At 39.5% G+C, this 13,405-nt stretch overlaps 1 protein-coding gene and 1 pseudogene across 1 annotated transcript; one reads left to right on the forward strand and one right to left on the reverse strand.

Annotated features, from left to right (window-relative positions):
* Window positions 1-1,800: 1,800 nt before the first annotated feature.
* Window positions 1,801-5,797, forward strand: LOC141347566 (uncharacterized; annotated as a pseudogene).
* Window positions 5,798-7,906: 2,109 nt separating this feature from the next.
* On the reverse strand, window positions 7,907-12,980 carry efcab12 (EF-hand calcium binding domain 12). The gene is made up of 7 exons (XM_073852563.1): window positions 12,489-12,980; window positions 10,938-11,078; window positions 10,679-10,832; window positions 9,724-9,803; window positions 8,571-8,772; window positions 8,328-8,448; window positions 7,907-8,170 (listed from the first exon to the last, which is right to left on the reverse strand). The coding sequence occupies exons 1-7, from the start codon at window positions 12,978-12,980 to the stop codon at window positions 7,978-7,980; spliced, it is 1,383 nt and encodes a 460-aa protein (XP_073708664.1). The 3' UTR covers window positions 7,907-7,977.
* Window positions 12,981-13,405: the final 425 nt, after the last annotated feature.

Consider the following 13,405-nt stretch of genomic DNA (forward strand, 5'->3'; position numbering starts at 1 on the left):
ATTTCAGATAAATGATAATCTTTTAGATCTTTCCATTCATCAAAGAATCCTTAAAAAAGGGTATTCAATTTTTAAAATATTGATAATAATAATAATAAAAATGTTTCTTGAACAGCAAATCAGCATGATTTCTTAAGGATCATGTGACACCAAGGACTGGAGTAATGATGCTGAAAATTCAGCTTTGATAAAAGGAATAAATTACATTTTAAAATATATTCAAATAGAACGCAGTTATTTTAAATAGTAAAAATATTTCACAATATTACTGCTTTTGCTGTATTTTGGATCAAATAAATGCAGGCTTGGTGAGCAGAAGAGACTTCTTTAAAAAACATCTTACTAAAAATCTTACTGTTCAAAAACTTTTGACTGGTAATGTATATATTCTGTGTGTTAGTTTTTGTAAGGTATAATGTCCAGATCCTACTGTTGCCAAGTTAAAAAGTCACATATGATGGAGAGGATGGTGGCTTTACAGGTAATCATCATAGCCAGATTCATCTCCGATGCCAGCTGCAAATATAGAAACATGTCTGACATGTTTAGTAGTCCTTAAGCAAAAACTGAGTTGAATTACATTTAGACTTAAGCTTAAGATTTAGAAGAGTTACCATTATAATGAGAATTTTGCTTCATTCCAGTAGAGTAGGGATCTTTAATCTACATGAAACACATTCAGATATAATTTTATTAAACAGCTACTTACAAACATTTCTCTATATCATACAATCTAAGAGCACACATACTTACAACGAAACTTGGAGGGGCCATGGGGGCCTGGTAAGATGGAGGGGGTGGCACCCATGATGGAACAGGAATAGAGGAGTCTTGAATAGTCAGGTTTTCCATGCTAGCATTGCGATTAAACTTCAGTGTGGCTATCCTGGCATGAATGGGAATAGGCGGGAGGGGCCCTTTCCTCTGGGCGAGAGACATCGACTCTTCATTAATACTGGGGAGAGTTTGTGGTGAGTCCTGTGATTGGCTGGATATTGTGCTAGAAACTGTTGATTTGCTCTCTGGGAATGGTGCATCTTGATCAAGACGGTGTGGAACTCTGGGTGCAGTTCTAAGGGAATGCCTATAACCAGAATTAACACACACAAAAAAAAACACAAATAATGAAAAAAAATATTGGTGTAGGATTTACTTTCCAAAATGTTCACTCAAAGATTGCAATTAAATCTCACAATTACATAAAAACAGCAATTAACACATTAAATGAAACATGCAATTTTGAAGTACAAAGACTGAAACAGTATTTTGTTGTAAAACATACTCTAAAAAGAGTTATTTACAACTTATTTCACAGTGTAATAAGAAGTTTTGCTTCTCACCTCTTGTGCACTTCATTTCCTCTAAGACAATTGTCAAGTTTTTCTTTCCAGTCAGAAACAGCCCCCACACTGTATCTGCGTGTAAGTCCAGAGGGAGATGCTGGAGAAGAGAGAAACATTCTTTGGCACATTGTTCATTATTTAATGTCATTTGCAAGGAGTATTCAAAGTGTCAGACCTTTGTTTTCACTGATTTGCTTCTGCACAGCAATATAGAACTGCTTGGCCTCATCTTCATCCGCAAAGTTTATTCCTATCTGACAGTCCTGCATGCACACACGTTTGGTTTCGATCATGATGAGGACTTTGCATTTACTTTTTTGTTGAGCTAATGATATTTTATATAGCCCTAAACCTTAACATTGCAAAAACCTTTTTACATTTTTAGTCAGTTGTAAGATTTCGATCCACGCGCACATATTGATGCACATAAACACATTGGACAAATACATGCAATGCAATGGCTTTGTCACTTACATCACCAGGGAAGGTGTGGAAATAAGGACATGTTTCTGAGTACTCAAATGGTGTATACAGCTCCTGTTCCCATTGCAGCTTGGCTTTCTGCAAAGAGAAAGAGAAATACCATTGTCACATGGCAGTGAAGTAGACATGGGCGAAAATTTAAAGCAGAACCACTGCACAATAAAGAGCGGTGGAAATGGGTCGAAAACTTTGTAGAAGAGATTTTTGAGAATGCGTAGAATAAATAAATAAAGCGAGTGAGTAATCCTACTAACAAGATAGAATGAAATACACTACCAGTCAAAAGTTTTTGAACAGTAAGATTTTCAATGTTTTTTAAATTAGTCTCTTCTGCTCACCAAGCCTGCATTTATTTGATTCAAAGTACAGCAAAACAGTAAAATTTCGAAATATTTTATTTAAAATTACTGCTTTCTATTTGAATATATTTTAAAATGTCATTTATTCCTGTGATTGAAACTCTTCAATGTCACATAATCTTTCAGAAATCATTCTAATATGCTGATTTGCTGTTCAATAAACACTTTTTATTATCAATATTTAAAACAGTACATTTTTTGTTTCAGAATTCTATGATGAATAGAAATATCCAAAGATCAGCATTTATCTGAAATAAAAAGCTTTTGTAACATTATACACTATACCATTCAAAAGCTTGGAGTCAGTATATTATTATTATTATTATTATAATTATAGAAATTAATACTTTTTTATTGAGCAAGGATGCTTTAAATTAATCAAAAGTGATGATAAAGGCATTTAAAATATTACAAAAGATTTCTATTTCAAATAAACCCTGTTCTTTTTTACTTTCTATTCATCAAAGAAACCTGAAAAAAAAATCTACTCAGCTCTTTTCAACATAATAATAATACAGTAATTCTGTGGGAGGCAACCCACAGAGCCAAGTCCCTCCACGTACCAGAGCCTCCAAATCCTAGCAGAGTAGTTCAGCAGCGGATTAAGTGGCCCCCAGCCAGCAAACGGAGTGAGTGGCTGCAGTTTGATGAGGATGTGTCCAACATCATCCAAGCCACTGCCAAAGGAGATGCTGACAGCCGACTAAAAACAATGACTACCATCATTTTCAGCTATGCCTTAGAGAGATTCGGCCGGGTAGAGAAAGGAAAAACCAAGCCTACCTCCTACACCATGAACCGCAGGGCTACCCAGATACATCACCTGCGTCAGGAGCTTCGTTCCCTCAAGAAACAGTACAAGAAAGCTACTGATGAGGAGAAGCAACCATTAGCAGAGCTGCAAAACATTTTGCGGAAGAAGCTGATGATCCTACGCAGAGCAGAGTGGCACCGGAGACGGGGGAGAGAGAGAGCCAGGAAGCGAGCGGCCTTCATCGCCAATCCCTTCTGCTTCACAAAACAACTGCTCGGAGACAAGCGCAGTGGTCGGCTTGAGTGCTCAATAGAGGAAGTGAATCGCTTCCTTCAGGACACAGTGAGCGATCCCCTGAGAGAACAGGAACTGGAACCCAACAAAGCTCTCATCAGCCCCGCCCCCCCAGCAACTGAGTTCAACTTGAGGGGGCCAAGTCTGAAGGAGGTCGAGGAGATCATTAAGGCATCTCGCTCAGCATCTACTCCAGGCCCCAGTGGCATACCTTATTTGGTTTATAAGCGCTGCCCAGGGCTTCTCCGGCACCTGTGGAAGATCTTGAAGGTGATTTGGCGAAGAGGAAGAGTTGCTGATCAGTGGAGGTGTGCTGAGGGAGTGTGGATTCCTAAAGAGGAGAACTCAAAAACATCAACCAGTTTCGAACCATCTCTCTATTGAATGTTGAAGGGAAGGTGTTTTTCAGCATCGTCTCACGAAGACTGACAGAGTTTCTCCTCAAGAACAATTACATCGATCCCTCAGTGCAGAAGGGGGGGATTCCTGGAGCTCCCGGCTGCTTGGAACATACTGGTGTAGTCACACAACTCATCAGAGAGGCCCATGAGAACAGAGGTGACTTAGTTGTCTTGTGGTTGGACCTGACAAATGCCTATGGGTCCATACCACATAAGCTGGTCGAGCTTGCTCTACACCTCCATCATGTTCCCAGTAAGATTAAGGACTTAATTCTGGATTACTACAATAATTTCAGGATGCGGGTCACATCTGGGTCAGAAACATCAGACTGGCATCGCATTGGGAAAGGAATAATAACAGGCTGTACCATCTCGGTTATTCTTTTCGCCCTTGCCATGAACATGGTGGTCAAGTCAGCCGAAGTGGAATGCAGAGGGCCCTTAACTAAGTCAGGCGTACGACAGCCCCCTATAAGAGCCTATATGGATGACCTTACCATCACAACGACATCGGTCCCAGGGAGCAGGTGGATCCTACAAGGACTAGAGAGACTCATTGCCTGGGCTAGAATGAGTTTTAAGCCCTCCAAGTCAAGGTCCATGGTGCTGAAGAAGGGGAAAGTGGTTGACAAGTTCCATTTTTCCATCTCAGGAACTGTCATCCCAACCATCACGGAGCAACCTGTCAAGAGTTTAGGGAAGCTCTTTGACTCCAGCTTGAAAGACTCTGCCGCCATCCAGAAGTCCAACGAAGAACTTGGAGCTTGGCTTGCCAAGGTTGATAAGTCCGGTCTGCCTGGTAGATTTAAAGCCTGGATCTACCAGCACTCCATTCTGCCCCGAGTCTTGTGGCCCCTGCTGGTCTATGCAGTCCCAATGACAACAGTTGAGTCCCTAGAAAGGAAGATCAGTGGCTTTCTTCGGAAGTGGCTGGGACTTCCACGCAGTCTCACCAGTGCTGCATTATATGGGACGAGTAACATCTTGCAGCTGCCATTCAGTGGCCTTACAGAAGAATTCATGGTGGTACGCACCAGAGAAGCCCTACAATACAGGGACTCCAGGGACTGCAAGGTGTCATCAGCCAGCATTGAGGTAAGGACAGGAAGGAAATGGAATGCTGGGAAAGCAGTGGAGTTGGCAGAGTCACGCCTGAGACAAAAGGCTCTAGTGGGCACTGTGGCGACAGGCAGAGCAGGCTTGGGCTATTTCCCAAAGACCTTGGTTAGCCAGGCCTGTGGCAAGGAAAGACACCACCTACTCCAGGCAGAGGTTCGAGCAGGCGTGGAGGAAGAGCGAGTGAGCAGGGCGGTGGGACTCCGGCAGCAGGGAGCTTGGACTAGGTGGGAGAGTACACTGCAGCGCAGGATTACCTGGGCAAACATCTTGCAGGCAGATTTTCATCGGGTCCGTTTCCTGGTACAAGCTGTCTACGATGTCCTGCCAAGCCCAGCGAACCTCCATGTCTGGGGAAAGAGTGAAACACCTTCCTGCCTTCTTTGCTCTGGAAGGGGCTCCTTAGAACATGTCCTCAGCAGCTGCCCAAAGGCTCTGGCTGATGGTCGTTATCGTTGGCGCCATGACCAGGTGCTTAAGGCAATTGCTGAGAGCTTAGCCTCAGCCATCAGCACCAGCAAGCACCACCATGCTCCAAAAAAGGCAGTCCCCTTCGTTAAAGCTGGAGAGAAACCCCGGGCACGCCCACAATTAACAACAGGCCTCCTCCACAAAGCCTCGGACTGGCAGCTGCTGGTCGACCTGGGAAAGCAACTGAGGTTCCCTCAGCACATTGTAACAACAAGCCTCCGTCCAGACATGATAATTACCTCTGAGGCTTCAAAACAGCTAATCATGCTGGAACTTACGGTGCCCTGGGAAGAGCGTATTGAGGAAGCCAATGAGAGGAAACGTGCTAAGTACCAGGAACTGGTGGAGAAGTGCAGGGAGAGAGGCTGGAGAACCATCTATGAGCCCATAGAAGTTGGCTGTAGAGGCTTTGCAGGACGTTCATTGTGCAAAGCCCTCAGTCGGTTGGGCGTTACAGGGGTGGCAAAGAAAAGGGCCATTCGATTCGCAAGTGAAGCAGCAGAGAAGGCCACAAGGTGGCTTTGGATAAAGAGGGCTGATCCGTGGACTGCTACTGGGACGCAAGTCGGGGCTTGATCAACCCCGGCTGGGTCGCCTGGGAGAGGGTGTATGATGTTGCGAGACCCGAAACATCCAATGATCCCAGGATACATCACTGAGGATGCGTCCCAGTGCATCCATGAGATGTTTCTTACTTAAATACATGTTTTTGAGCAGAAAATCAGAATATTAGAATGATTTCTGAAGGATCATGTGACTGGAGTAATGATGCTAAAAATATTCACAGGAATAAATTACATTTTAAAATATATTCAAATAGAAAACAGTTATTTTAAATAGTAAAAATATTTCAACATTTTACTGGATCAAATAAATGCAGGCTTGGTGAGCAGAAGAAACTTCTTTGATTAACATTAAAAATCTTACTGTTCAAAAACTTTTGACTGGTAGTGTATATAAAAACACATTGTGTGTATACAGAGAATTCAAAGAGAAATATACACAAAATCATCTATGAACTGTTGAGCTTTTAATTTGAGTTTTTCCTGAAACAGAATTTTTTTTTTTCTGTAATATCTCTGTTAGCCTCACCTTAAGACCGTAGAGTCTCATGAATGTTGAATGCACCGATTTATCTAGTACCAGACATAAAACTCCAAAACTGTGACTTTTCCACTGCTTTTTCTGTGGAGGGGCTGCCATCACCAGCTGGACAATACCACATGCTAAAACCTGAAATGTACACAAACAAACACATTCATAAATATATATACAGTGCGTCTGTGAATGTATACTTTGTGTGTATATAAAAGTGCATATTCACAGATCCTGAATATCATTTTTTTTATTAATACACAATAACCACAAATACAGATCCAGCTGCATTGCAAGAGGTAGTGTAGTTGTGCAATGTAATTTTGTCTGTACGACTATGCAGTTTTGTCTGTAATATGCCGTTTGCATAAATTTGCATAGTTGAAAAACAATTGTATGCGTCTGTCCTATGACTGGCCTTTGCAGCTCTATTCATATGAATCATTAAAATAACCACCATGTTTTCTGCATACAAACCAGAAAAACCAGCAGTCAGTGGTTAGGATCAGGATGTGTATTCCAGATAAGCCAAAACAAGTGCATGGAAAGAGCATGAAATACCAGTCAAATGCCTGGATATCCCAATTACTGTTATTCTAGTATCATTAAAATGCAGTTATAGATTTCTATTATAGTTTTTATTTTTCTATTTTGATTTTTCAATTTAATTTCATTGAAGTTTTGTCTTTTTTTATTTTATATGTGACCATGGTCCACAAAACCAGTCATAAGGGTACATTTTTTGAAATTAAGATTTATACAGTGTATGAAAGCTGAATAAATAAGCTTTCTATTGATGTATGGTTTGTTAGGATAAGACTATTTGAAAATCTGGAATCTGAGGGTGCAAAAAAAATCAAAATATTGAGAAAATTGCCATTAAATGTGTCAAAATCGATCATTTTGACCCATACAATGTATTTTTGGCTATTGCTATAAAATGACCCGAGCTACTTAAGACTGGTTTTGTGGTCCAGGGTTTTGAACATATATATAATAATTAAAATAAAATATATATGCAATGTATATACAATATATGCAATAAAAAAGTATTGTATTTAGTTCTGGTGATATATCACAAAACCAGTAAGTAAAAATGGATGAGAAAAAGGATTTAAAAAAGTGAACTTACACTGCAGTCATGACTTAGCAAACTGAAGAGAAGACCGTTCTCACGAGTCGACAGGAGCGGACTCAAAATTCGTGCCATCTCCTTGTCCTCTAACCCTGACGTCTCTCTTCAACAGTGTGCTCTTTCTGTTTTCTCATTTCACAGGTGTCCTGATCTATATCATCAAACAAATCACTCTGCTTTATACTTCCTAATGCAAATGCCCTGGTATCAGGAATACAGGAAAACAGAGCTCTATTCACACAACACACCCTTATTTGTATTTGTACATTCATACTGTAAATAAAATTTAAAAAAAAAACAGCATTGAGAGAAAATGTTACAATTTAGTATTTATTTAATCAAGCATGACTGATTTAGTTCACTCTGTCAAAGATGAAAATATGCTAAGTGACAAAACAGACCTGTGTAGCTAAAAATAGCACCACACCTAGTACTTCAGAATTTGCGTGCCACCATCTAATGGTAGATATTTGCTTTTTAGAAAGTCAAAACAACACTGCAGACATTTAATACAGTCAAAGATGTTTTAGAGGGTGTACACTTTGCGAGCTTCTATGTCTCCAGAGGTTGAGTATCCTAAATGATTTACAGGCCAGTGTCCGGGACTTGGCACAGCAGTATGTTCAACACGCCGAAATAAAACCATTGCAGGAGAGCTTGTTATTACGGGCAGAAACAAGCGCACATGATCTTCCCTTCCAGGCCAGAAAGCATTCTTCCTACAACACATATGCAGACATAAGCAAATTCAAGCATTTGATGTATCTTTTGAACATCATAAAAGTTAACAAAACAAGTAAATAAAACCAATCATAACATATAAACCTCCTCGTACTGATTGTTATTAGTCAATTTTCTCGTCATATAGTGACTTACATCTCTGTGTGTTCCTTACGTGCTCCACCTTCAGCTTGATGTGTTTTGGCCGTCCTGAGGTGAGCTTTCCCTCCCAACATGAAGCTGCTAGACATGCTCATGTCACCAGGGTGCAGCAGAACTTTAAGAAAGAGAGACTGTCAGGTTGTATTCGGCATTCAGTTTACAATGGTTTACTATGCCATCTCTCTATGTGCTTTTTAATGTGCAGTATTTATATTTTATATATAATTTATAACATACCTTTCTGTAGTGTGGCCTGGCTTACATTAACCCCTTGTTCTTGGCATTGCTCCAGTGATTTCACATATTCTCTGAAGCAAAGTCTCCTGAAACAGTCCACTTTTCTGCCCACTGGGCCACTCAGAGAAGAAGGGCAGGAGGTTTTGGTGTCTGCCAGAACTCTTCGCATGATCACTAACACCTCTACATCCTGCATGCCTTCCTAGCAATGTTCACATTCAAAGAGAAATACTGGATATAGCATAAATAAACTGATGTAATTTGATACTGTAATTAAAGGAGAACTCCGGTGTGATTTTGACCTAAAGTGTATTGAATCATGATACCGAGTGTAAACGTACCTTGCATATCTCATCTCGTCTTGTCCACTGCTGTCCGAAATCTGGGGTCAGTTATCCGATGCTCACAACAGGTTGTCAATGAAAGTCAATCGGGCATCGAAGGAGCCATGTAAATAAATCACTGTTTTACGCCATTTACAAGGCACAAAGTAGCTCCAGACTTCATTGGTAGACTTCCAAGGGCCCTGACATTTAAAACGAGACATTGAGAACTCAGAAAAAGCACCGGTAGTTTATTTACAAGTAGATTTATACAGACAGTAACTGCAAGAAGTTTAGCGCCCGCCGCCATCTTAAATGTAGTCACGATAAGTCGAGTGTCGAGCACCATGGAATTCATCAGGTTATCAACGTATCAGGTTGTAGTTTCATTCGTGCTCGACACTCGACTTATCGTGACTACATTTAAGATGGCGGCGGCCGCTAAACTTCTTGCAGTTACTGTCTGTATAAATCTACTTGTAAATAAACTACCGGTGCTTTTTCTGAGTTCTCAATGTCTCGTTTTAAATGTCAGGGCCCTTGGAAGTCTACCAATGAAGTCTGGAGCTACTTTGTGCCTCGTAAATGGCGTAAAACAGTGATTTATTTACATGGCTCCTTCGATGCCCGATTGACTTTCATTGACAACCTGTTGTGAGCATCGGATAACTGACCCCAGATTTCGGACAGCAGTGGACAAGACGAGATGAGATATGCAAGGTACGTTTACACTCGGTATCATGATTCAATACACTTTAGGTCAAAATCACACCGGAGTTCTCCTTTAACATTAATTGTACACAAATAATAATAAGGATGTGTTGCTGCACCTGTTCATTCTTCTCCTCTCCGTGCATTGGAAGATGGTGTCTTGATCCAATTTTTTCCCCACAATCTGCATTCCAATAACCTAAACATAAATATGCAATACCTTATGATGTCAGATAAACTACCTGCTGTTTTTCAGAAAAATCCTTCAGGTCCCACAAATGCATTTTTGTGCATTTGAACCCTTTCCAACGATGACTGTATGATTTTGAGATCCATCTTTTCACACTGAGGACAACTGAGGGACTCATATGCAACTATTACAGAAGGTTGAAATGCTCACTGATGCTCCAGAAGGAAAACGAGAAATTAAGAGCTGGGGTAAAAACTTTTGAACAAAATGAAGTCTAAATATCATGTTTTTTTCATTTAGTACTGCCCTTCAGAAGCTACAGAGGATACTTACATGTTTCCTAGAAGACAAAAAAAAAGTTAAATTTACCCTGATCTCCAAAAAGTTTTCAAAGTTTTTTCAAATATGAAAAATGTACACATCTTCATTCTGTTCAAAAGTTTTCACCCCTGGCTCTTAATGCATCGTGTTTCCTTCTGAAGCATCAGTAAGCATTTGAACCTTCTGTAATAATTGCAAATGAGTCCCTCTGTTGGATGACAGTCATTGTTGGAAAGGGTTCAAATGCTAAAGGGTTTTTCTGAAGAACAGCGGGTAGTTTAACTGTTCAAGACAAACAAGGGACTAATGAGCAAATATTAATAAAAAAAAACAGCTGTGGATCATTCAGGTAAGAACACACTATTCAATAGTAAACATTTGAACAGGGTCATTTTTATAAATTCGACTTTTATTTTTTCTTGTGGACTATATGTAAACGTCTTTTATGTGAAATATCTTATTCAGGTCAGTACTAAATAAAGATAATTTTGTATAAATCCTCTTATTTTGGTAAAATAATTAACATTATGAAGATTCTGCCAAACTTTTGACTTCAGCTGTACCTGGGTTTGATTGTTGTTCTTCCTTTTCCTGATGCTTTCTGCTCCAGGCCTGAATACCAGCAGCCAGGTCTTTCACAGTTACTGATTTTCCATCCTTACTATTCAATAAGGACATCAGCACATTCAGCCGCTCAGGTTGTATGAAGAAGCCTTGCTATAAAAAAAAAAAAAAAAACGAAACATACACATATTTTTTGTTGTCCTTAAATCTGTGCAAAAACTAAAGAATAAATGTAATGCCAAAGCTGTATATGCACACCTTTTTAAACAGAGTGCAGAGGTCTACACGCTTTAATTTACCAGTCTCATTCCAGTCTAAGAGTTTGGAGAGGTTGCCAGCTTCGCACATGCACACAAAGTTGTTCACTCCTTCAACTTCACGTCTGAGAGCCAGCGGAGACTATGACATAAAGACAAAATTGACAAATTTGAAAACCCTCCCAAAAACGAATTTGGACAAAATATTTGGTTTACTATTCCGATGGGAATATTTGGTTTAATACTTTGTTTCTAATGCAATAGAGTGTTTTCGCAATGTGTCATCAATCAGTCATATTGGCGGCACTGAACTTAAACAAGCCACTGAACCAAATGAAATTCACATATTTTGCAGATTATTGCTGCTGAAAATAAACAATTATTGTCATATTTGGGCTGTACTAATTGGTCGGACCGGGAAAAACATTTGGAATACTATAGACTGCCAAAATGATAACAAATCAAGGAGAAGAATGCGAAAAAGGAGGAGCAAAAGGTGTTTGTGGTTAGCCAAACTGAACCAGGACTTCCAGGGCAAAAATCTAGCCAACATTCATGTCTTGTTCTTGTCCTTTCCAGTCAGGTAGGTGAAATATTGGGCTAATATCTTAATTAATACTGCTTGTACATATTTTTACCACATATTAACTTTATTTTGTTAAAATATTGCGCCCTCCTGCATATTAAGTCCTTCTCTATTATGATTTAGCAGCTTACACAAGTTTTTTAAACAGCATAAATAAGCAGAACAATGTATACGTACATTTTCAGGACAAAAATTTACAGATAATGTATAATGTTCATGTCTTTCTTTCTTCAGCTGTAAAGAAATGGTGTTTTTTGAGGAAAATATTTCAGGATTTCTCTCCATCTAATCGACTTCTATGGTGCCCCAGAGTTGGAACTTCCAAAATGCAGTTTCAAAGAGCTCTAAATGATCCCAGCCGAGGAAGAAGGGTCTTATCTAGTGAAACGATTGATTATTTTCTAAAAACATTTACAACTTATATACTTTTTAATCTCAAACGCTTGTCTTGCGAGCTAGACAAAACGAGCATTTGAGGTTAAAAAGTGTATAAATTGTAATTTTTTTTTTTTTTTTTAGAAAATAACCCATCATTTTGCTAGGTAAGACCCTTCTTTCCTCGGCTGTGATCGTTTAGAGCCCTTTGAAGCTGCATGTTGGAAGTTCAAACTCGGAGGCACCATAGAAGTCCATTATATGGAGAGAAAATGTTTTCCTCAAAAAACATAATTTCCTTACAACTGAAGAAAGAAAGACATGAGGTGAGTACATTATCTGTACATTTTTGTTATGAAAGTGAACTACTCCTAAGTAGTACATTAACTGTGCAATCCACAATGTTGTTTACATCCGAGTATAGCCAATATGGCCGCGCATCCGGCTACCTGACCATATCTTGACGTAAGTGCAAATCCTCTATTCTTGCTTTTTATAATAGTAATATTTTTAGTTGTGCCATTTCTAGAGCCACTTAACATTTTCATCAAGTTTTCATTGTAAAATGTCAAGTTATGTTCCTACATTGACTGCATTTGTTGGTGGTTGAATAATGATTGTTTCTGTAGAGAGTGATGACATCCGCTTAGCTTTTCTGTCTCGTTCCATGACGGCAAATTCCAAGTCGGTGAGAATGGGTTTATTATGAAGCCATCTGCGCAGGTCTCCCATCCCTTCCAGCGCTTCTCTGAACGCTTTTCTATCCCTGACCCAGTCCGGGTGTTCCGCTGGCTTGTCTTCAGGAAAAAGCGAGTAGAACTCAGCGGCTCCTCTGTGCTCTGATGGAGGTATAACAAGTCGAGCGTCAAGGTTTTTCGGCTGTGGGCGAGTTGATGATTTCATCTTATCCATTATATGCTTCCTAAAAGCGCTACCACTGCATTTGTGTGGTTCAAGGGAACCACATGCTATTTGAAATAGGTACGTCTCTGTCAAATCTCGCTTTTTCAACCGCCTGAATTCTTCTTCCAGCGTCGGGTCACCCAGTAAGCACTCCGTTCTCAATACTGGACTTTCTAGCATTGTTTAAAAAATAGCTGTTCAAATAAAATTAATCTAAATTGCAATATGTTTTTTTATTCAACGCCACTCACTTCTGTAAATGTAGCTGTGAAGTAACTAAAGTCCATGGGTGGCATGTTTACGTGTATCCATGACATCCTTTCTTCTTACTCAAAGGTCAAAGCTCTTCTTCATTTTGACTAAAGACAGTCATGGACTGTACAGAGGCATCTTTTAGTTTGATCAGATTATTTTAGAAACCACATTTTCAGTTGCATCTCAAATACTTTTACTGTTTGAAGCATGATACCACCATAATACCATTTAAGATACTATTGCAACACCAGTGTCAAAAATGAACCATAATATTTTAATATTTTTCCACTTGCGACTTACTAACAGGACCATTCTTACCTTTATGGAAGGTTATTATTTTATAACCATAT

Source organism: Garra rufa, chromosome 12, assembly GCF_049309525.1.
Source record: "Garra rufa chromosome 12, GarRuf1.0, whole genome shotgun sequence".
Lineage (NCBI taxonomy): Eukaryota > Metazoa > Chordata > Actinopteri > Cypriniformes > Cyprinidae > Garra > Garra rufa.